We start from the raw sequence: 24,394 nt of genomic DNA on the forward strand, positions 1-24,394 counted from the left end.
GGCGGGGCTGCAGCGGGCGTGGGGCCGCAGGGTGGGTGGGGCTTCATGGAGCAGGGCCGCACGGTGGGTGGGGCCCGGGTGCCTGCCCTAGCGCCCGCTGTCTGTCCAGTGGGAGCTGGCCCATAGTGTGCAGGTTGCCAGGGCTGGACAGTTGTCAGCGCCTCTCCATGGGGGGATCCTCCACCACCTGCCCGGACCTTTCAGCGCCGCCCTGCTCTCACGCCTCCACAGTGGGGAACTGGCGCCTGACTGCCGGCTAACTCTTCTCCTTGAGGGTCTGGACCATGCTTGGCCCGAGGGGTCTGGGCAGCCCTTTGTCGGAGAACATGCGTCAGAACCCACGGAGGCCCATGGGTGCTTCAGTCAGGACCCCCGTGTGTCTCCACGGCTCCTGTCCCTGGGTCCTCCCTCGGGGTCGTTTTCTCCTGGGCGATTGGAGGAGTCTGTTGGGGTCTAATCTGGTGATTCAACGTCCATCTCTGACACCTAGAGACCTGGGGAGCTTGGGACAGCTTCATTCCCCACAGCCCCCAAGGAGGGCCTTCACTGTGTATGTCTGGGTGTCTGTTTACTTGTGCATATCTGTGTGTCTGTGTGTTGGTGTAGGTGCTTGTCTGTGTGTGTGCATGTGTCTATCTGCGTTTGTTTTCTCTTCTGTCTGTGTGTTTCTGTCTTTGTGTGCATGTCTGTGTGTCCGTCTTCCTGCTCACTCCGGGGCTAAACCCTTCACCGGGCTAAGAAGATAGAAGCAGGATGATGGGATGGGGGTGGGACCCCGCCTTCTTGCTGGTATATTTGAGGTTCTGAGCGGCCCAGGACTCTGGGCACATGCCAGAAACGCCGGCTCCTGGACCCCATCACAAACCTGTGAGGCCAACCCTCTGAGTGCCCAGAAATCTGCATGCAGAAGAGCTCCCGGGCCTGACCCTGGCCTGCCTGCCCCGGGCCACCCGCACACAGTCCCAGGCGCTAACATGGAGGGGAAGCCACACGGAGCCCTTGCTGTGGCGAGCTGGCATGCTATCCCTGCTGCACAGGGGGGAAACTGGGGCACAGGAGGAGCCACATGCAGGGCCCTCTGAGGGAGGTGGAAGGAGCAGGAGGGCACAGAAGCTCCCCTGATCTCTAGGGTCGGAGGTCAGGATCAGGGGTTGGTGTCTCCGGGGATGGAGTTGATGGAGACAGCTGTTCCCGCACAGCCCCGCCCCCCACCCCTGGCGCTCCCCCTCCTCACCGCCCTTACCTCCCCTTCTCTCTCTAATGTATTCAGCGGCCGCCCTCCTGGCCCTGCCAAGAATCTGTGAGGTTTCTCGAGCATGGGTCCTGCTGGGCAGCTGTGCTCCCTCCTGCTCCCGTCAGAACCTTGCTCGTCCCTACACGTTGGGTGATGTGCGGCCAGTACCACAGCATCCGACAGACACTCACGGCATCCGACAGACACTCACGGCATCTGACAGACACTCACGGCATCCGACAGACACTCACCAGCACCTGCTACCCGTGTGGCCTGTGTGGCCCCACACCCGGCAGTGAGGGGGCTGAGCCCCGACCTGCTGGCTCCTACCCTGCCCATCACCCCCACGGCCCGCCCCGCCCTCACCGCCTTGCTCTGGGCCAGGAGGGCCAGGACTCCCTCCTGGAGTCACATGATCATCTGCAGGGGACGTCTTGTGCCAGCGCCGAATGTGGGGCCTGACAGACAGACACAAACGCTGAGCACAGGAGGGGCTGCAGCCTCCCCCTGGGCCATGTGGTGGGGTCCGTGGAGCCCAGGATGAGCCCAGACCCGAGCCGGCACTGGACGACATTTAGAGCCACACCCCCACAGAACCCTCTCCCTTAGCTTCAGACGGGGTCACTTTCCCGATTGCTTGGCTTGGCCATGTGCGGCTGGCACAGTGATAATCCGAAGACACCTCTGTCCTGGTCCTGGGAACATGGTGCTTGATGTGGTAAAGGGACCCTGCCGACGGATAAAGTGAAGGGTCTTGAGATGGGAGATGATCCTGGATCACCTGGGTGGACATGTGACCACAGGGTCCGCATCAGAGGGAGGCAGGAGGGTCTGAGTCAGAGAAGGAGATGTGAGGACGGAAGCAGAGAGAGAGACTGGAAGATGCTCGCTGCTGGCTCTGAAGACGCAGGAAGGGGCCGTGGGCCAAGGAATGCAGGGCCTCTAGAAGCTGGAAGAGGCCAGGAGGATTCTCCCTGGGGCCTCTGCTGACTTGTTGTGGACTTCTCCAGAATCGAGAGAACAAATACATTGTTTTGAGCCACAAAGTTTGTAATGCTCTATTACAGCAGCAAGCGGAAGCTCATACAGTGTGCGAAGCCGTCACGTGGCCCTGCGCATGTGTGCACTCTGGAAGTGCTGCTGACTGTTCTGTAAGTCAGGAGGGATTGGACCAGAACACTCAGAACTGGGTTAGGGCAAGGAGTGACTATAAACTTGAAGGCCTTAACAATCCACATGGTAGCTTAGCTTGACCCTGAGTTTCGCGGCAGCCAAAGTACAAAATGAAGCAGATGAGCAGTGTAACCACATTGCCTGCAGGAGAAAGAACAGCTTTCTTACCACATTGTACTGGCTTCCATTTGTGGCAGGGAGCAATTCACGGGGGTCTGCAGTGTCTGTCCCGACCTCTCTCGTGAGGGTCTCAAGCCTGTGGTTGGTCTAGGCCCGGACTGCGCTGAGGCCTTTCGCTTCTTCTCTCGTCACCTGTGCCAAGTCAGAGTGCTAGATCGCTCCCGTTGAATCTGCACCTGAGTCCGGGGAGACCCAGGGAGGGCGGGGCCAGCCCCACTGGCACCACCACCGCTGGATTGTTGATGATGGCTCCCTTTGGGCAGACTTCCCAGGCGGGGTCTCAGAACACCAAGGGCTGGAGCTCAGATGCCAGCTCTGCTGACAAGGCTGCTGGAGGTCACCTCAGAGACAACGCCTGCCTCTCAGGGCCACTGAATGCGTTGAACGCACCTGGCTGCCTGGAGACTTGGATAAGTCACAGTCCCCCGAACCTAGGACCGGAGGGCTCTGGTGCTGGGCATTTGGCTGGGGGCCCCTGTCCAGGCCCCTGTGTCCGTGTGCCACGGGAAACCCCCCCTGAAAACGTGCGCCCAAGTGCCCTCCACGCACAGGTGGGGACACAGGTGGGGCGGGCCCTTGCTCTGAGGGCGGCTCTGGGTGCCCCTCCACTTCTCCAGGCTGCAGACATCTCCCCAAGGAGGGGCTGCCCCATCCGCTGCCCACCAGCCTTCTGGGAAGCCGGGATGAGATCACGGCTCGGGAAAGTGCTTTGCAAACGCAGCACTGCTCCCCACACACGGGGCACGCGCATTGATTGGGCCGTGAGTGGATTGAAGGATCAGAGGGTCGGCCTGCCCTCCACCGTGCTTGAACAGTTTACCGGCATTCAGCAAAAAAAAAACAGAGAGCGAGATGGAGTTCCTACAGGAAGCCCTTTGGTCCTCGCAGGCTGAGAAGGCCCTGCCCCTGGTCTGGACAGAGAGCTGAGGGAGAGCGCAGCGCTGAGGGGCGGGAGGCGGGGAGAGGGGCCAGGGCTGTCCCCCAGGGCACACACGAGTTCAGACAGCCCCGGGTTACAGGGCTGCTGCAGGAGCAGAGCTGCGACCCCCCATGACTATGCTGAGACATGGTCGGGGCAGCGTGCGGGCCTTTGATCCGGTGCCAGGCCCAGCCCCAGCACAGTGAGCTGGCCACAGGCTTTCTGGGGGCATTCTCACACCCAGGTCTGCCCCAGGCAGCCTTCTTCCAGCCGCCCCAGCCACTCCCTGTACTTCGAGCTTCTGCCTCTGCTCCTGCAGTCCCTCTGCCTGGGACCGACTGAGCGGCTGCCCCTGGAAGCTCTCTGATCATCTCCGCTTCACCCCCTCCTCCAGAAGACCGCACGCGTCCCACCGCCCCTGCCTCAGTGTCCTTCCGTGTAAAACGGGGATGAGAACCCCACGGTCCAGGGTGAAGGCCAGCTCAGCTGGCCCCTGGAGCTGGGCAGACAGCAGGCGCTCAGTAACTGTTGGCAGAGGACCCATCAGAGATGGACGAGGAATGAATGAGGCAGGTTGCTGAGGGTCAAGGTGGCCAGGGAACCCCAGAAATAGACAGAAGGTCAGCGGCCTGGCAGGCAGCTGCGAGCGGGGGGCCACACCACGCCTGGCTTAGGCCGTCCTTGGCCCTGGCCGCCACGTGACGAACACCTGTCCCTGTGCCGCACAGCCTCGTCAGTGGGACCAGAGGTCACCCTGGGAACCGCCAGCCAGGGGCCCCACCCTAGAGACGCTGCACGTGGGGGATGGTACAGCATGGGGACACGAGGACACGGCACGTGGCCAGCATCACTGGGCTGGCCTTCCCTCAGTCCGTCCTCCCCTCGGGGGCACGAATGCGGTGCCTACCCATCCCGCTGCCTGCTGAGTGCCCGGCTTCCGGCCCCGGAGACCCACCGAGTGCTGGTGATGTGGCGTCTCGCCTCCAGCCATGACTCTCCCTCCGCTCCCTTCAGCCCTGTTTCCAGAACGATCTTATCCCCCAAACGTGCTCCTGCCCCTTGCCAACGTCCTCGGTGACCCCTCGCCTCCTCTCCCGCCCTCACTCCGCTCTGCCCCAGCCTCGTCTCTCCTGCCCATCCTGCTGCCGCCCCTCCCGGGCACCCCAGCCCTTTGAACCCTGAGCCCTGCTCCCCAGCAGCCAGAGGGACCTGTCCCAGGAACCCCAGGCAGCCACAGCCCCTGTCCTCACACACCGGCCGAGACTGGGAGGCAGACGTCCGCTGGCCCATGGCTGCCTCTGCAGGGAGGGTCCTGGAAGGGCATCATCAGGGATGGGGCTGGAGTGCAGGGTGGCTGGGGTGCTGGGGTACCCCGGGGAGACTCCTGAGCCCACAGAACACCCCTCCCTGCAAGACCTGCCTCTCCTAGGGATAAACCCCGTTCCCCATCCTCGGACCCCAGCCTGCATTTTGGAACATTCCATGTCTTCTCTCGGGAATCTTCCTTCACTCAGGGCCACTTCACCAGCCAGAGAATCATCTGCTGACAGGATGAGGGGAGACCCCAGGGGAGTTTAGAGACTCTGCGGCAGTCCAACAGTTTATGTCGTACCGTGTAAATACAATCAAGTTCTGTGCCGCGTGCTGTGTCTTCATCACACTTCCCTGTCCTGGAAGTTCTCTCTTAGATTGAGAGGTAGCTCACATGCTGTACAGCTCAGCCGTTTAAAGTATACGAGTGAGGGTTTAGTATGTTTGCAGAGCTGTGCAACCATCACATCAATTTTAGGACATTTTTGTCATCTTAGAAAGAAGCTCCGTACCTGATAGTCAACCCCATTCCCGGAAGCTCCCCCAGCCCCTGGTCCACTAATTTATTTTCTGCGTCTATACGTTTGCCTATTGTAGATATTTCATATAGGTGGGATCATGCAGTCAGTATCTGTCGTTTTGTGTCTGGATTTTTAAAGGTTTGTCCATGTCGTTGCACGTCTCAAAACCGCATTTCTCTGTATCGCTGAATAATATCCCATTGTGTAGACAGACCACGTTTTGTTTATCCATTCATCTGGTGATGGACACCGGGGTTTCCACCTTCTGGCTGTTATGAATAGTGCTGCTGTGAACTTGTTTGCACAGGTTTCTGTACGGACGTGTTTTCATTTCTCTTGGGTGGACACCTAGGAGCGGAATTGCTGGGTGGTACGGTGACTCTGTTTAGCTTTTTGAGGAGTTGCAAGCCTGTCTCCCACAGTGGCCGCCCCGTCTCACACTCTCATCAGCCATGCCCGTGGGTCTGTTTTCCCCGCGTCCTCGCCAGCACTTGTGATTGTCCATCTTTTTTGCAATAACCGGCCTCGTGGGTGGAAGTGTCTCCCTGGGGTTCTGAGCTTCATCTTCCTGGAGACTAATGATGCGGAGTATGTTTCGTGTGCTGATTGGCCATTTGCGCATCTTCTTTCCCTCTACCATGGAGTGTTCAGTGGGGGCCCCACTGGGATCCTTAGGGTGTATTGCCCCCTCTGGCCATGGGTGGAGAGCAGGCCAGGAGATGGGGGGGACCATTGTGGTGGACGAGGGTCTAGGGATTGTGGTCTGTGCCTGGCAGTTTCCAGAGCACAGACAGGCAGACGCTATCCAGGTGCTCTGTAAGGTGAGGGGCTTGGTGACAGTTCAGGACCTTGGGGTCCTGGAGTGGGAGAGCCAGGTGGGCTGGGTCCCAATGTCAGCTCTGCCAGCATTGCTGCCGGGTTAGCACAGGCAGCCCCGCCAGCCAGCTGCAGTGAGACAGGCAGGGGTGCCTTCCTGCCCCCCCCACCCCGCTCCAGAGACACGGGAGGCCTGCACGGGGTCTTGAGGTGCCGTTTTCTCTCAGCGGCTGCGGCTGGCGCCTGGCTGCCCTCTCACCCGCTGTTCTTTGCATAGGCTGCGGCAGGCCCCCGCCCAGTGGCCCCCAGAGTTGTGTCGTGGCTGAGAGTAACTTGAGCAATAGAGCTGTCCCCAGCCAATGCGCGCCGTTACACGCTCTCTGCTCCTGGCAACGTCACCGCCGGCCCCAGGGGCCTGGCCGGAGCCCCTTGGTCCTGGGGCGCCATCAGACATGACGACTCAAGGCTCCAAAGCTTGAGAGGGAAGCTTCCAGGTCCTTGTCAGCACAGGCCAATGGAAGTCTGCAGGCCAGCCTGCACCCCTGGCTTCTCAAAAGGCCGGGAGTCCCCAGCGTTCGTGCCCCACCCCCCACGCCTGCAGAGGCTGCACAGTGAGGGGACCCGAGGCACACGCGCTGGGAGTCCATGGGCAAAGCCACCACAGATGGCCCCTCCTCATTTGTTTTCCACCAAACAAAATGCCATTCCCGGGTGCCCAGCTGGTTTGTGGGGGTGCCACAGGTTGGTTCTCCCCTCCAGCAAGCCCCAGGGGATGGCGAATGGCAGAGGGGCTCATGGTGGGGAAAGGAGGAAAGGTTCGAAAGGTTTCAAGGACACCGGGACCCCTCGGCAAGCCTCAGTTTCCTCGCCTGTAACGCCGGTCCTCACAGTCGGTGCCAAGGCGGCCCTGAGCTGCGCTGGGGGGTGGGGCGGAGGGACAGAACTCAGAGCATAAGGAGGCTGGGGAAACTGAGGCCAGGGCCGGGAGGGGCCTGTGGCATCGGCCGGAGGCGGGACGTGGGTTGGGCAGGGCCCCGCCCGGCACGGCGCCCCGCGCAGCCAGCTGCTGGAGCCGCCCCGTCCAGTAAGGCCGGGCGCTGCCGGTAATCGGCCCGGCCGCATCATTTCCCGACAGTCAGCCGGCGGCGGAGGAAGTCGGCCGGTGACTAACCCGCCCGCGGCGGCCGCGGCGCCCGGACCGCGCGGGGTCATGCGGAACCGCGGCGCCTCCCGGGCCAGCTCCGCGCCATGTCCGGGCTGCGGCTCTGGCTGCGCTTCGCCGCGCTCGGCCAGGTAAGCGGGGCCGTGGGCTCGGTGCGCTTCTCCCGGCAGGGGTCGGGACGGGGCGGCCGGGACGGGAGGAGGGGACGGGGAGAGCGACCCCCACGGCCACGAGAGCCACCGCGGGAATCCCCAGAAAGCTCCCGCCCTGCTCCTTCGGGCAGTCAGAGCGACCCTGCCTGGATGTTCCGGGAGAGATGTGGGGACTTGGGGCTGGAGTAGTTGCCGCCGGCTCGTGGCTGGATGGTGGGGCATCTTAGGGGGATGGGGGAGGCGGTCTCAGCGCCCCCGCCGTGGTCACAAGGGGTGGCAGGGATGGGTCGCTGCCCAGGGCTCCGGTGGGTTCTGGGGCGTCCCTGGTGCGTCCGGCTGACACCCCCACCTCCCTGGAAGCACCCCACACAGTGCTGTTTGTGGGGCTTTGCTAGCCGGGATGGGATGGGGGCGCGGTTTTGGCCTCGGCTCTGCCTGGACAGACCGTCCCCGCCACAACCGGGACCCAGGCGGGTCCCGGGTTCCTCAGATGACTCCCAGCGCATGCTCTCCCCACGGGGCCCCTGGCCGGGGCGGGCCAGTCCAGAGGGGGCCGCGCGAAGGGGCGTCCATGCGTGAGGGGGCGTGTCCCGAGTCTACCAGGTCCCACGGCGCTGAGTTCCCGCCCCCTGGGTGGGGCCACAGCCGGATCCTGCTTTCAGCCCCACACTGTCCTGCCTCCCCACCGTGGTCCCCAAGCTCTTAGGTGCGGCCACCCGGCTTCTTTCTCACCCTGGGCAGACGGGGAAGGGTGGGAGAGGCAGGAGGAGATGCTGGGGATCGGTTGTCTTGGGTCCGGTTCTGTCTCAAATTCTGGGGTTCGAGGCCCGGGGGGCTGCCAGGAGCCACATCCTGACACACGGGCAGGGGCAGGGTCTCACCGTTGAGGGGTCCACTCCTGCCCCCATTTAGGGATCCCTGGGTGGCGCGGTGGTTAAAAGCTCGGCTGCTAACGAAAAGGTGGGCAGTTGGAATCTACCAGGCGCTCCTTGGAAATTCGACGGGGCAGTTCTACTCTGTCCTGTAGGGTCGCTAGGAGTCAGAATCAACTCGAGGACAATGGGTGTGTGTGTGGGTGGGGTGTGTGTGTGGGTGGGGGGTGTGTGGGTGCCCACCCTGCGTGAGCAGGTCCAATCGTGGAGACTGGGAGGCCCGCGCCCTGCTCCCCCTGGGGCTGTGACCCCCCCCACCTCAGTGAGGCCCCTCCCTCTGTCCTGCCTGGCCTCCTCTGGGTGGGGACAAGAGGCTGAGGGGTACCTTAGTAGGAGGCAGTTGCTAGGAAGGGGGGGTGGGGTGCTGCCAGGTGAGCACCTGGTTTTAGTAGACTTTATTTTTTAGAACAGATTTGGGGTCAGAAAGTTAGGTTAGTATAGGGTCCCATAACCTCTCCCAGCTCCCCCCGTTGTTAACATTGGTTACATTGGTGCCGTCCAGTCGGTTCCGACTCACAGCGACCCGGTGTACAAGAGAACAAAACGCTGCCCGGTCCTGGGCCATCCCTCACAATCGTTGTTATGCTTGAGCCCATTGTTGCAGCCACTGTGTCAATCCATCCCTTTGAGGGTCTTCGTCTTTTTCGCTGACCCTCTACTTTACCAAGCATGATGTCCTTTTCCAGAGACTGGTCCTTCCTAATAACATATCCAAAGTACGTGAGATGTAGTCTCCTCATCCTTGTCATCCTTGCTTCTGAGGAGCATTGTGGCTGTACTTCTTCCAAGACGGATGTGGTGTGATACATTTGTTACAGTCTACCAGCAATGTGGATACGGTGTCCTTAGCTCAGGGCCACGTTTATTCAAATTTCCTCAGTCTTCCCCTAATGTCTTGTTTACTTTACTTCTCAGGCTCCTCTGGGCAGTGACGGTCTCTCCGGCTTTCCCTGTTTTTGAGTCCTTGATGGTTTTGAGGGGTGCTGCTCAGGAGTTTCGTGGGAGGCCCCTCGATTGGGGTGTGTCTGGTGTTTCTCCATGGTTAGAGGGGGTGGCGGGTTTTGGGAGGAGGCCTGGGGTGAGGTGCCCTCCCCACCCCATCACACAAGGCTGCGAACCGTCCTCCTGCCCCGTTGCTGTGACACTGACCTTCCTCACCTGGCTGAGGTGTGTTGTCAGGTGTCTGCCCTGTAAGGTGGCTCTTCCTCATTTCCACACTGTGCTCTCTGGAGGGACATCACCGTGCTTGGCCACGTGGTGGGGGGGCGGTGCACTCCCACCTCTTGTCCTGCTCTTTGCCCCACCCTCTCAGCGTGGAGGGGCATGGGAGTTCCCCTCACAGCTGGGTGCGGGCCCCTCACCACCGCTCCTGAGAACTGGGCAGTGACCCCAGGGGTGGCAGGTGGGGAGGTACAGGCACATGTGGCACTGGGGGGAGGGTAGCAAAAACAGGCAGCAGCGAGTGCCTTCTGGGGTGGGCCTGGGGGAGCCTCCATTCCCCCCCGCGATGGGTCCTGGTGGGCCTGTCCAGACCTTTGGTTCCATCCGTCAGGGCCTGGCGCTGCTGCTGGCCTCCCCGTCCCCACTACCGGAGTCCCTGGAGCCTTTTACAAACCTTCCCCTGCCCCCACCCCCTCAGGGAGGAGCCTGAGAGGGTTCTGCTCCTGCTGCCCCAATGCAGGCTGGGCAAGTCCAGGGCCTGGTCCTCCTGGACCAGTAGGGCTCAACTCTGTCCCCCAACCCCACGAGGGCCTAGGCTGAGGGTGGCCACGGGGGAGGGTCTGCTCAGCACGGACCCACCCATTCTGACTCCCATCTGATTCACGCTGCTCTGGAGTTCCGGGCAGGACGGGCTCAGGGGGCCGCAGTGACCGCCCCCCCCCCCCATCGATTGTTTCTTTTTTTTTTTTGTATTTTAGGTGAAGGTTTACAGAACAAATAGTTTCTCATTAAACAGTCAGTACACATGTTGTTTCATGACACTGGTTAACAACCCCATGACATGTCAACCCTCCCCCTTCTCGACCTTTTTTTTTTTTGTGAAAGTATACATAGCTAAAGATACACCATGTCAGAAATGTTTACATGCACAGTTCAGTGACATCAATTACGTCCTTCCAGTTGTGCTGCTGTTCGTTTTCCTTTTTTATTGTGGTGACAATATGCACAACACAACACGCACGGGTTCAACAATTTCTGCGCGTATGATTCAGCGACGTTGATCATGTTCTTCAACTTGTGCAAGCATTTTCACTGTCTTTTCCAAAATATTCCGCCACCGTTAACGTGAACTCAGTGCCCCCTAAGCAGAAAGTCCCCCCTTCCTGTCCCTCCCACCCCAGGTAACCACGAATAATCTTTGGTTTCTGCATATTTGCTTACTGCGTAAAGGTGAGATCACGCAGTGTGTGTCCTTTCACAACTGACTTATCCCGCTCAGCGTGACATTTTCAGAGTTCCCCCAAGGCCCACGGCAGGCATCAGGGCTCGTTTCCCTTCGTGGCTGGGTGAATACACCACATTGTGGTTATCCGTCATCTGCGTGTTTATTTATTTTAATAATATTTTATTGAGCTTTTGGTGGAGGTTTACACGGCACGTTAGGTTCCCGTTTGACAGTCCACACAGATTGCTCAGTGACGTTAGTTACGTCTCTCACAGTGTGTGACCGTTCTGTTTAATTGTGCTCTGTTTGCGGCAGCTCCAGTACTCTGGTTTCTCTGCCCCCTTATCTTCTCATCTTTGCTTTGAGCAGCTGTGGACCTTTTTGTCTCATACAGACGGTTTTTAAGCAGGGCACCGATCTTCTGGGTAATATCCTGGATTTTGTGTGCCACTCTGCTGTTTCGCTAAAAGGCGATCTCAGGATAGATTTGGTTCTAGGTTTAAAGAGTGTCTCAGGGTGGTAGGGAGGGCTCACTTCTCTAGTCTTCCAGTTTGTCTGGCTTTTTTTTTTTTTTTTTTTAAATAAGAATTTGAGTTCTGCTCCATCTTTTTCTCCCATTCTATCTGGGACCATCTATTGTGATCCCGGTCAGAAGGGTCCGTGGCGGTAGCCGGGCACCATCCGGTTCTCTGGTTCTCTGGTGTCAGGGTAGATGAGGCTGTGGCTCGTGTAGACTTGTTTCTTCTCTGGATGTCTGGTTGTCTTCTCTCTGTTTTGCTCCTGGCGAGTAGAGACCCGGAGTTGTGCCTGTCCATCATCCACTGATGGACGTGGGCTCATGTGAAGTGAACATTAGTGCACAGGTTTTGTTCACGTTCCTGCTTTCACGTCTTCTGGGTCTATACCTAGGATTGGGATTGCCGGGTCATGTGGTATTCGCATGTCCAGATTTCTGAGGATCCACCAAACTGTTTTCCACAGCAGCTGCGCCATTTTACGTTCCTGCCAGCGACGGACGAGGGTGCCTGTCTCTCCACGACCTGGCCAACCCCTGATGTTTTATTGATCATGGCCATTCCAGTGGGGGTCAGGTGATACTTCATAGTGGTTTTGATTTGCATATCCCTAATGGCCAATGAGTAGACTTCCTGGTGGCACAGTGGTTAAGCACTTGACTGCTAACTGAAAGGTCAGCCGTTTGAACCCACCAGCCACTCTGCGGGAGGAAGATGTGACAATCCACCTTCCATAAAGATTACAGTCTTGGTTTCAGGGGACATCTAGGTCAACTGGCGTAACAAAGCTTATTAAGAAAATGTTCTGCATCCTACTTTGGTGAGTGACGTCTGGGGTCTTAAAAGCTAGCAAGCGGCCATCTAAGATGCATCAATTGGTCCCAACCACCTGGAGTAAAGGAGAATGAAGGATACCAAAGTCACAAGGAAAGTATTAGCCCAAGAGACAGAAAGGGCCACATAAACCAGAGACTCCATCAGCCTGAGACCAGAAGAACTAGATGGTGCCCGGCTACCACCAATGAGCGCCCTGACAGAGAACACAACAGAGAGTCCCGGATGGCGCAGGAGAAAGATGGGGTGCAGAACGCAAAGTCTAGTAAAAAGATCAGACTTAATGGTCTGACTAAGACTGGAGGCACCCTAGAAGACATGGCCCCCAGACTCTCTGTTGGCCCAGAACTAAAACCATTCTTGAAGCCAACTCTTCAGACAAAGATTAGACTGGACTATGGATCATAAAATGATACTCATGAAGATTGTACTTCTTAGCTCAAGTAGGTACATGAGACTAAATGGGCAGCTCCTGTCTGGAGGTGAGATGAGAAGGCAGAGAGGGTCAGGAGCTGGTTGAATGGACACGGGAAATCCGGGGTGGGAAGGAGTGTGTTGTCACAGCATAGGGAGAGCAATTAGGGTCACGTGACAATGTACATATGAATTTTTGTATGCGACGCTAACTTGAATTGTAAACTTTCACTTAAAGTACAATAAAAAGATAAAAATAAAAAAAGATTACAGGCTTGGAAACCCTATGGGGCAGTTCTGCTCTGTTCTGTAGAGTCACTATGAGTGGGAGCGTACTGGACGGCAGTGAGTTTGGGTTTGGAATGGCTAATGACGGCCAGCGGCTTTTCAGGGGCTTATCGGCCATCTGAATATCCTCTTAGATAAAATAACCGTTGAAGTCCTTTGCCCATTTTTTGATTGGTGTGTTTGTATTTTTGTTAAGTTGTTTGATTGTTTCTTGAATTTTGACCTGGTGGTGGGTAATTTATGCACATGGATGCCACCTTTTCGGGTGTGCTTGCAGATGTAATGAATCTTGACAAACACATAAGTCCTGCGTCTGCCACCTCAGAGCCTCACAGCCCACAGCCGCTCCCGCACCACATTCTGGCAGCTGCCTATCCACACCCCCGTCCCCTCTGCCCCTGTCCCTCTGCCTCGTCCCTCTGCCCTGTCCCTCCACCCATTGTCCCATCTACCCCGTCCCTCTGCCCCCTGTCCCTCCATCTCCTGTCCCTCCATGCCCCGTCCCCTCTGCCCCATCCCCTCTCCCTGCTCCCTGGCTTTTTCCAGACTCCACATCCTCCAGGTCATCCTGCACATAGCCTTGGGGCTGGCTTCCTCGGTGTCTGTCTCTCTCTTCCTTTTGCTAACAGTTTTATTGAGTTACAATTCACCTATTTAAAGTGTACAATTCAGTGGTTCTTGGTACGTTCACAGAGTTGTGCAACCATCAGCACTGATTCCAGAACATTCTGTCACCCCAGAAAGAAGCCCTGATGCCATCTCCCTGAATTCACCCTACTGACCCTCACACCCTGAGATCACCCCATTCCAGAGGCCTGCGAAGAGGCAGGTGGGAGTCTGCACAGCAGCCCCTCTCTGCTCCATCTAGGTCCCTCCCAGCAGAGGTGCCTATACCCTCCCAGGTCCCATGCAGACCCCCCTCCCCGGGGAATGCTTCTCCTATGGCTACCGTGACAACCACCACCAGCTGAGTGGTTTAAAACCACACAGATTTTTTATCTTTCAGTCCTGGAGACTAGAAGCCCAGAATGGGTCTCACGGGGCTGAAATCTGGTTGTCAGCTGGGTCCTTCGGAGGCTCCAGGGGAAAATCATCTACTGCCTTTTTCAGCTTTTAGAAGCCTGTGTTTCTTGGCCTGTGGCCCCTTCCTGCATCTTCAAAGCCATCAGCAAGCATCTGCCTGTCTCTCTCTCTCTGCTTCCATCCTCACATCTCCTTCTCTGACTCTGTCCCTCCTGCCTCCCTCTGGTGAGGACCCTGTGATCCCATGAGCTACCCAGGTGATCCAGGATCATCTCCCATCTCAAGACCCTTCATTTGTGTGTCTGCAGGGTCCCCTACCTCTGTGAGGCGCCATGCTCGCAGGCTCCAGGTGTTGGGGTGTGGATGTCTTTGGGGCTGCTGTCCTGCCAACCATGAATGATTTTCCCTTATAACCAACGTAACTAACCAGTTACCATCAAGTCGACTCCAACTCATGGCGACCCAGTGTGTGTCAGAGCGGAACTGTGCTCCACAGGGTTTTCAATGGCTGATCTTTCAGAAGCAGATTACCAGGCCTTTCTTCCAAGGTGCCTCTGGTGGACTCGAACCTCCAGCTTTTTAGTTAGCAGCTGAGCGTGGTTACTGGTTGCACCCCCCACCCCCAGGAACTCCCTCTAGTAACTAAGGACATTGAAGTGACTGAGTGTCTGTTGAGTAAAAGGTGTCACAAAACGCCATGCAGGAGGCGTTGGAGGCCATCCACACGTGTCCTCCCACTGCCTCACCTGCCCATCTTCTAGGACTCCTTGAACCTCGACGACATCTCCAACTTATCTGTGGACTCCCTGTCGGACATCGCGGACACGCCCGACTTCCCGCCGGCCGATAGCCTCAGCCAGGTGCCCACCATCTGGGATGTGAGCACTGCCTCGTCTGCCCATGACAAGGTTAGTGTCCCCATAGGGTGGCTCCGAGAGGTGGGTGGTGGGGCGCTTGGGGAGGGCCCAGGCGGGTATTCTCGAGGCTCGCACTTGTTCACAGATGTGGGTAGGGTTATCGGCGCAGGGTCCTCAGATTTCCTGCACAGCCCAGAAAGCGTAGGGATTAGGATCAAAAAAGCACAAAGCACCTCGCCCGTTCTCAGTGCAGGGATGACGCCCCCACTACGGCTCGTCCTTCCCACAGGCCCTCCCGGGTGCTTGCCGGACCCCTGAGCCCACTGGGTCCATTCCTGCCTCGGAGCCTTTGCACCTGCTGTTCCCGCTATGTGGATGCCCTTCCCTTGGGTCCCTTGTCCCCTGGGGCACCTTATCCACTTCTGCCTGGTGCCCCTGCGGTCTGCTGGGGGACGGGCATTCACCGGTGGATAAGTGACAGTCGCCCACCTGGGTGATTCCCCCCAGGAGACCCCTGTTGATGTCTGGGGACATCTGTGGTTGTCATGACCAGGGGTTACACATACAGGCATCGAGTGGGTGGAGGCCAGGGATGCTGCTCAACACCCTGCAGTACACAGGACGCCTTGCCCAGAGAAAGATCCGGCCCTGTGTCAGCAGGGCCAAGGGGCTGGCTCTGGCCTAGGAGAAAACAGTCAGGTGACGGGATACAGAGATTGGAGGGCGCTTCTGCAGAGGTATACTTGGGCTGAGAGCCGGGGTTGGGCATCAGCCTGGCAGAGCTGAGGGAAGGGCATCTACGTGGAGGGAACGGCAGGTGCAAAGCCCTCACAGCAAGAGTGGACATGATGGGTCTGAGGGGTGGGTGTGGTCTGTGGGCCTGGCCAGGTGGGAGTGAGGGGGTGAGATTGGCAGAACTGAGTCCCAGGTGCGGTAGGGAGTTGGACTTTGTTCTCAGAGCAGCGAGAGGCACCCCTGGCCGGCGTTCTGGGGGTTGAGCACTAGGGTTCCATGTAGAAAGCTCCTCTGGGGGCTGTGGGGTTGAGGAGGGGCGTAGGGAGGTGGTCGGGCAGGAGCCCCAGGTGCACAATATCCAGTCAGCGGGTGCCCTTGCCCCCAACCGGGCCTTCCTCTAGCTCCTTGCCGGGAGAGACCCTCCTCAACAAGCCACCGACCCGAGGCTCCGCGAGGCGAGTTAGGGACGAGCCCGGGGCCGCAATGCAGCCTGGGGCGGACACTGCAGCGTTGCCGGCTCACCCTGACTTCTCCCGGAGGATACTCCCGGCCACCCGCTGGCCTGTCACGTCACCATCCCAGCACCCTCGGTCCCTCAAGGAGGGCTGTGACCCGGGCAGCGGCCAGGTGGGCCGGAGGGAGCCCCACGGCCCACACCCCCCGACCAGCCCCGGGCCCCGTCCCTGTGGGCAATGGCGTGAGGGCCTTGTGCCGGCACCCTCCACCCCTGGCCGGCGGGAACCGTGACTCAGCCTTCCTGGAACCAGCTGCTGTTTGTTTTGTGTGTGTGGTTTTTTTAATTTGAAAAAAAGAGGCGGCTGAGTGTACGTCCCCGGCCTCCCTGCATCTCACGCCCACTTCATTTTCTCATCGTAAAACCTCTGAAGAAGACGGCAGTGAAAGTCACGGCTGAGGGTGCGGGCGGCCGCCCCAGGCCCTGGGTCCCACACGCTCCTCATGGGCTGTGGGGCTGCAAGTGGTGCGTGAGACCGAGGGACTTGCTCGGGGTAGATGCGGCCCCCAGCCTGTCCTCATCCTCGGCTTCAGGCGCGGGGTCCGCGTGGGGAATTCTGAGGGCTGAAGTAACCACTCCCCCGCCTTTTTTTTTTTTTCTCACGTTCACGGTTTTCTCATTTTTTTTTTAATTGTGGTAAAATGTATATAATGTGAAACTTGCCGTTTGAACTTTGTTAAAGTACCTTTCAAGGAGCGCTGGTGGCACAGTGGTTAAGCACTCAGCTGCTAACCGGAAGGTCAGCAGTTCAAACCTACGAGCTGCTCCGCGGGAGACAGCCCTGGCCCTCTGTTCTGGTAAAGATTCCAGCCTAGCAGTCCCTCCGGGGCAGTTCTGCCCCGTCACATGGGGTCTCTGAGTCAGAACTGACTCAACGGCACCCAGCAAGGACAACGAAGTACCGCTCAGTGACGTTAATTAGATTGACCACGTTGTGCAACTGCCAGGCTTGTCCACTTCCAGAAGTTTGTCACGTGATTGATTGTTAAGAGTCAGAATGTTCTTGAATGGCACGGGCCCCGCTCTGGGTTCTGCTGTGCTCCCTGGGGCAGGCGTTCACCCCAGCCCACCCCTGCCTCAGTGCTGTGGTCAGTGCAGTGGGTGACTGCACACCCCGGCCCGTCCACAGGCTCTGAACCCTTGCAGCCTCAAAGACCCCACTGTGGGGCCCAGTGTGGGCCGTGCCCCCCGCATGGGACTCCTGGCAATTCCCTAGATCCAGGCTATGGTCTTGGCAGCCACGGACACATACCCACTGTGGTAGTGCACAGGACCGTGCCATCTGGCTACTCTGTAGAGCCACCATTATCCGTGTGGCCTCGGGATTATGGGGCCACCCTGTCCCCTGCACCCTGAACGCTACTGAGTGCCCGGCGCTCATCCTCGTGCTGGTCCCTGCTGCCCCCAGCTCTCACAGCTGCCCCCACGGGCACCACATGGCCGGGCCACACAGGTGCCCCCCCACCCCCACCCCGAGCGCCAAGACGGTGCTGCAGACCTTTGTCCTGTGTCCCCCGAATGCTGCTGCTGGGGCCTGGTGCACAATAGGTCTCCAACAAGGGTGCAGCAGGTCTTCTAGAAGCACGCAGTGGGTCTCCCTCAAGTGCATAGCGGGTCTCTGAGCACACAGTGGGTCTCCTGCGAGCGCACAGTGGGTCTCCAGTGAGGGCACAGAGGATGTCCTTCACACAGTGGGTCTCCCTCAAGCACCCGGTGGGTCTCCTGCTAGCACACAGTGGGTCTCCAGTGAGCTCACAGAGGATGTCCTTTGAGCACACAGTGGGGCTCCAGTGAGCGCACAGAGGATATCCTTCGAGCATGCAGTGGTTCTCCCTCAAGTACACAATGGGTCTCCCTCAAGCGCACAGTGGGTCTCCTGTGAGCGCACAGTGGGTCTCCTGCGAGCGCACAGTGGGTCTCCAGTGAGCGCACAGACGATGTCCTTTGAGCACACAGTAGATCTCCCTCAAGCGCACAGTGGGTCTCCAGTGAGTGCACAGACGATGTCCTACGAGCACACAGTGGGCCTCCCTCAAGCACATAGTGGGTCTCCTGGAAGCGCACAGTGGGTCTCCAGTGAGCGCACAGAGGATATCCTTTGAGCACACAGTGGTTGTCCCTCAAGTGCACAGTGGGTTTCCCTCAAGCGCACAGTGGGTCTCCAGTGAGTGCACAGAGGATGTCCTTCGAGCACAGTGGGTCTCCCTTAGGCGTACAGTGGGTCTCCAGTGAGTGCACAGTGAGTGTCCTGCGAGCACACAGTGTCTCCAGTGAGCACACAGTGGGTCTCCAGTGAGCGCACAGAGGATGTCCTTCAAGCACATAGTGTGTCTCCCTCAAGCATACAGTGGGTGTTCTTTGAGCACATCTCCCTCAAGCACACAGTGGGTCTCCAGTGAGTGCACAGTGTCTTGTGAGCACACAGTAGGTCTCCACCACCAGGCTGGATGGCAGATCTCTGCCTGCTTCTGCTGCGTGGCGAAGGGGGCCCCTGTTTATCCATCAGAACTAGCAGCTAAGTCCCTTCCCTGAGGCCAGCCTGGAGCTGGTGGGCAGGGGGAGGCAGGGCGTTGGCTGGGAGGAGGCAGCATGCGCCCCGTGGGGGAGGTGCTCGCCAGGGGCTTGGGGAGCGGCTGCGTCCCTCATGTCCCGCAGTGTTGTAGGGCCAGGGGCCATGAGTGAGGGCGAAGGCCGTGGCCTGAGCCGGGCAGGGGTCTTGTTGCAGCAGGTCCTCCCTTAGCCTGTGGGCTGATTTCTTGTCTCCCCACCCCCCAGCTCTTCTTACCCAGCGGGCCATTCCCGGGCCTCGAAGATCCCGTGTCCTCCCTCCCTGCCACCCCACTTCTCATCAGCTACCAGGTGAGCCCCCAGCCCTGCCTGCCCCCAACCTGGGGGTCGTGGGGGGCCTCACACACATAGAAGCAGCGAGTGCCTCCCTTAACTAATGTGGACATTGGGCTGTGGGAGGTACTGTGTGGGGTGGGCTGGCGGGTGGCCAGCAGAGGAGATGGCTGGGATGCTGGAACCCTCCCCCGGTCCTGGGACCGGTGGCCCCCTCACATGGCCCGTCAGTCGCAGACCCAGCCCGAGGAGGAGGATGAGGCCGAGGAGGAGGAGGCTGAGGAGCTGGGCCACACAGAAACCTATGCTGACTACGTGCCCTCCAAATGTGAGTGTGAGGCCAGAGGGCAGCTAGCTCCAGGAGGCAGGGAGGGAAACCGGGGGTGGGGGGCAGGGACACCAGGGGGAGCAGGCAGGAACACCAGAGGGGCAGGCAGGGACACCAGAGGGGCAGGCAGGGACACCAGAGGCTGGTGTTAGTTGATGTCCTGCTGGAATTCCAAGTTGTTCTATTTGCTGCTTGCAAAAGGCCGGAAACCAAGTAACCCTTCCTCCCAGCCCTGCACCCCCATGCTCACACGTCTTTAAGAAGCACCGGGGTGCCCGGGATGGTGTGGCCACTCAGCCAGCCATGGTGAGCCCTGACTGCAACCTCCCACCCTGCAGCCAAGATCGGGAGGCACCACCCGGACCGCGTGGTGGAGACCAGCACCCTGTCGAGTGTGCCACCGCCCGACGTCACCTATACGCTGGCCCTGCCTGCCTCAGCCTCGGAGAGTGGGGCGCTGTCCGCCCTGCAGCTGGAGGCCATTACCTACGCCTGCCAGGTGAGTGCCTGTCCCTCCCCCAACTTCCAGGTATCACGGGGTGGGGGGCACGCCCTGACACCCTGCGGCCCTGAGTCCCTGTGCTCTCGCCTGGGTCAGCCCCCAACCACACAGGCCCTGACCACCCCCCCACCCCACCCCACAGCAACATGAGGTGCTGCTCCCCAGCGGGCAGCGGGCTGGCTTCCTCATCGGGGACGGGGCCGGCGTGGGCAAGGGCCGCACGGTGGCTGGCATCATCTTCGAGAACTACCTGAGGGGCAGGAAGAAGTCCCTGTGGTGAGCGCCCACCCGACCCCAGCCCACCGTGCTCGGGAGTCTTGGCGGGCAGGAGGGCGGGGGACGGGGACACCTGGACACCCACCTCACACGCGCCCCCCACCCAGGTTCAGCGTCTCCAATGATCTCAAGTATGATGCGGAGCGCGACCTGCGGGACATCGAGGCCCCTGGCATCGCTGTGCACGCACTGAGCAAGGTGGGGGCGCTGTGGGACCCCTGCCTCGCCTTCCCACCCTCCTGCCCCTCCCTGTGCCCCTCAGAGGGCCTGCAGGGGCCCAGCCTCACCTTCCTGCTCTCTACGCCGAGCGTGTTTCTAGAACAGCCTCTTCCGGCCAGTCTGGGGCCGGTGTCTGGTCTCAGCCCTCATCCGTAGACCAGCGGGCGGGTGCTAAGTGACGGGTGCTCAGTGACGTGGCGCGGGGGCTGCAGGCTCGTTTCACTTGTCTTGTTGAGCCCTTCAGCCTTCCTGCTTCCACCACAGTGAGGCCCCTGCTCCCTCTGCCCCACTCCTGTCCTAGGCGAGATTCCGTGCGCCCCGTGCGAGCCGAGTCGGAAGTCCGCCCGTGGTGGTGGAATCCTAGGAGCATGTCTCCCGGCCTCTGCTTATTGGGGGAGGGGGGGTCATAGTGGCCCAAGGTCCCATCCGCCTCAGTTCCAGCCGGCACTTTCACAAACGGGAAACTGAGGCTCGGAGGGGAGCAGGGGCACCCACATGCGTGTGCACGCCCACCCCCTCCTCCAGATTAAGTATGGTGACAACACTACCTCAGAGGGTGTCCTCTTTGCCACCTACTCCGCCCTCATCGGGGAGAGCCAGGCCGGCGGGCAGCACCGCACCCGCATCCGCCAGATCCTTGAGTGGTGTGGGGCCGCCTTCGACGGCGTCGTATCCTTGTTGGGGGAGCACTCGTAACCGAACGTCTCTGCGCACCCTCGGGTCCGGCCTGGCCTCCTGGCTCCGGAGCTGGATGTGTGTGGGGTTTGCAGTGACGCCTCAAGGAGGCAGTGGCTGCTGGTGGCCCCAGAGGTGGGGAGGTGCTGGCAGGAGGCGGTGGCCGCTGGTGGCCCCAGAGGTGGGGAGGTGCTGGCAGGAGGCGGTGAAGGCAGATGGGGGCGCTCCCCTACGTCCCCACCCCCGGGTGTGGTGGTTTTGGGGTGTAGTGATTTGGGGTACAGGCCATGAGTGGTTCCACCTGTCACAGGAGGCCCAGCGCAGACAGGACCCAAGAAAAGACACACTGGCCAGGTCCAGCACCAGGCTTCACACCCCTGCACAGTGTGCCCAGGGGAGAGCCCAGCCCCCTCACCACCCACCATGGGAGAGCGCAGCCCCCTCATCCAGGGCCCCCATGGGAGAGCCCACCCCCTCGTCCATCCCCCATGGGAGAGCCCAGCCCCCTTGTCCAGGGTCCCCACGGGAGAGCCCTCCCCCTCGTCCATCCCCCACGGGAGAGCCCGGCCCCCTCACCGTCCCCCACGGGAGAGCCCGGCCCTCTCGACCGCCCAACACAGAAGGCGGGGGGTGGTGGATTTTCCTCCCTCTCTCTCATCCTTTCCCTTTAGTTCCTAAAAGGTTTACATACTTTTGCTTTCTGACGACAAAATTGTAGATCAGTGTAAGGTCCAGGAAAGTATAAGGTGACGCTTGGCTGTTGTCCCAAGTGAAATACGTTTTCCTGCTTTTTCTTTCTTTTTGTAAATAACACTTTTTCCAGTGGAGGTTTAGACAGCAGTTTAGGTCCCACTCAGCGATTTCTGAACAAGTTGTTCAGGGACGCTGGTTACATTCCTCACAGTGCTGATGGGTTCCTTTTCCTTCCTCCCCAGAGCAGCCCCCCCGGTGGGAGCAGTGCCCCCGTCCCGGACCCTTTTCTAGGTGTTGCTATGCAGGTGTCTACAGAGAAGCATCACTTTGGGGTTTCACATGTTAAGGGGACTGTGTAGTGTGTCTTGTTGTTGGCTGTGGTTGAGTCTCCTCTGAGTCATGGCGACCCCACGCACGACGGATCGAAACGCTGCCCAGTCCCCTGCCAACCCCGTGGTTTGTTGCGGATTGGACTGTTGTGAATCCATAGGGTTTTCATGGGCGTTTTTTTGGAAATGGATCGCCAGGCCTTTCTTCTTAGTCTGTCTTAGTCTGGAAGCTCCCCTGAAACCTGTTTAGTATCCTAGCAACACGCAAGCCTCCACTGATGGACGGGTAGTGGCTGCACATGGAGTGCATTGACCGGGAATTGAACCCGGGTCTCCCACACGGAAGCCTGGTGATCTGCTTCTGTGAAGATTAGTCAAGAAAACTCTATGGAGCATTTCTACTCTAACACATAGGGTTGGCATGGGTCGGAATCGACTTGATGACAACTGGTTTTACTCCGCCATATCTTTAAAAAACATCTTTTTCAGTACCTTTTTTGTTTTTAATTGACATAATTGCAGATGCACATACAGTTGTAAGAAAGAATTCAGAAGTGTCGGTCCCGGGTGCCCTTCACCCAGTTTCCCCCGATGGCGACATCTGGCAGAGCTGTAGAGCTGTGTCGCCACTGGGACACAGACATGGTGACATGGCTGCAGCCTCCACCTGCCTCACTCAGATGGCCCTGTTTTCCTCGTGCTCACAGTGTGTCGTTATCATCTCTGAGGTCTGCATGAGGCTGTCACCCACCATGTTCTGTGCACCCACTGTGTGCTCGGGCCCTAGAACCTGCCCCCCACCACCCCCTGGCCTGGCATAGCCCAAGGCCGCTTCCCTTCACCAGATTTCCTCCCAGGAGTGATGTTGCCAAGTCCCAAGTGAGATGAGATATGGCAGGACCTGTAATGGACTGAGGGCTTTCGCCCTCTGCCAGGAGGGCCTCAGTGGTCAGGGCCTGGGCCCCTGGGAGCTGCCTGTGATCCTGGGACAGTCCTTAACCCACGCCCACCCAGATTATATTTGACGAGTGCCACAAAGCCAAGAACGCCAGCTCCACCAAGATGGGCAAGGCCGTCCTGGACCTACAGAACAAGCTGCCCCTGGCCAGGGTTGTCTATGCCAGCGCCACAGGTAAGGGAGGCCAGGGGCAGGAAGGGGCTGGAGCGGAGAGTGGGCAGGCAGGGTCAGTTGGCTGGATCTCACGTACCGCCATTGATTAGCAATGTCCGTGATGGATCATAGTTGCCGCTACTGGTTAGCAATGCCTGTCCTAGATCTCAGGTTTGGCCATCTGTTAGCAATGCCTGCCTTGGTGCAGTCATGGAGGAAATGTACCCCGTGCCATGCAACTGCCATGCTGGTCTGCACCCTACCTCTCCTCGGGCTCTGGCCTGGTAGGGCTCACATTCCCCAGACCAGCAGTAACTTCTGTAGCCCCATGCCAAAACCCTCCCCTCTGCCAACCACAGCCATGATTCTGGCCCCTTTTGGTGCCCCCTGGCTGTGGGGACTTCACTGAGACCCTCAGCCCCCTGTAGGTGGCCCTTGCTTGGGTCATTCTGGGGTGGTGTTGAGGCCCCCAACCCTGACCTTGCTGAGTTGGAGGAGCTGATGCCTCCTTCCTGCACCTACCATCCAGGTGCCTCCGAGCCACGGAACATGATCTACATGAGCCGCCTGGGCATCTGGGGTGAGGGCACGCCCTTCCGCACCTTTGAGGAATTTCTGCACGCCATTGAGAAGAGGTGAGCACCTGTCCTGCCCCTGATGGGGGCCACAGGGGCCCACCCTTAGGCCTGGTTGCGGAGTGGGCCACCTTCCTGGCTCCCCGCTCTGCACCGCATGCTCCACTTGGCAGCCAGAGGGGTCTTCAAATGCAGGCCACGTCCTTTCTGTCTAGTACTGCTCTCAGGAAAGGCCTTCCCACAACCAGGCCGTCTTTGACCCTCTCAACCTCCTGCTCCAGCCCCTCCTTGGCCCCACCCAGTCAGCTTCTTGGTGTTCCCCTGGCTCACCAGGCTCTTGTGGCCACAGGGCCTTTGCACTTGCTGTCCCTGCTGCTGTCAAGGCCGGCCCTTTTTCGTCCTCTGGGTCTCAGCCCTGGTGTCAGCTCCATCCCTTGGTGGGACCCAGCACAAGCACTCAGGGGCTCTGTGTCCACCCATCCGTCCTCAGGGGTGTGGGCGCTATGGAGATTGTGGCCATGGACATGAAGGTCAGTGGCATGTACATCGCACGCCAGCTCAGCTTCTCCGGAGTCACTTTCCGCATTGAGGAGATCCCACTGTCCCCAGCCTTCGAGCATGTGTACAACCGGGCGGCCCTGCTGGTGAGTGTGGCAGCCGGGGGCTCTGCTGCGTGGAGGCACTGTGCGTCGTCCTGGCTTTCCATGACGCTCCCAGTCCTGCTCTGGCAGCACCCAGTGCTGCAACCTGGGAGACACAACAGGCCGTCCAGCTATGAGGGGGACACAGCCCCCCACCCCTCTGCTTCGTGTGCATAAACCCAGCCTGGCGTCCCCCTCCACGGTACCCAGGCTGTAACCCAGAGCCTGTCCGTTTTCA

The 24,394-nt window shown here is 59.3% G+C and overlaps 1 protein-coding gene across 1 annotated transcript in view; it reads left to right on the plus strand.

Moving 5' to 3' along the window:
- The window catches only part of SBNO2 (strawberry notch homolog 2), a 65,284-nt gene that overhangs the window by 30,914 nt on the left and 9,976 nt on the right, over positions 1–24,394 (plus strand). The window contains exons 5-14 of the mRNA XM_023733337.1: positions 14,622–14,768; positions 18,742–18,825; positions 19,039–19,135; positions 19,474–19,634; positions 19,780–19,913; positions 20,021–20,111; positions 20,658–20,801; positions 22,844–22,961; positions 23,470–23,575; positions 24,006–24,159. Coding sequence (XP_023589105.1) covers positions 14,622–14,768; positions 18,742–18,825; positions 19,039–19,135; positions 19,474–19,634; positions 19,780–19,913; positions 20,021–20,111; positions 20,658–20,801; positions 22,844–22,961; positions 23,470–23,575; positions 24,006–24,159 — 1,236 coding nt within the window. The remainder of the gene's footprint in view (positions 1–14,621; positions 14,769–18,741; positions 18,826–19,038; positions 19,136–19,473; positions 19,635–19,779; positions 19,914–20,020; positions 20,112–20,657; positions 20,802–22,843; positions 22,962–23,469; positions 23,576–24,005; positions 24,160–24,394) is intronic.

Source organism: Trichechus manatus, unplaced genomic scaffold (genome assembly GCF_000243295.1).
Source record: "Trichechus manatus latirostris isolate Lorelei unplaced genomic scaffold, TriManLat1.0 scaffold00057, whole genome shotgun sequence".
Classification (NCBI taxonomy): domain Eukaryota; kingdom Metazoa; phylum Chordata; class Mammalia; order Sirenia; family Trichechidae; genus Trichechus; species Trichechus manatus.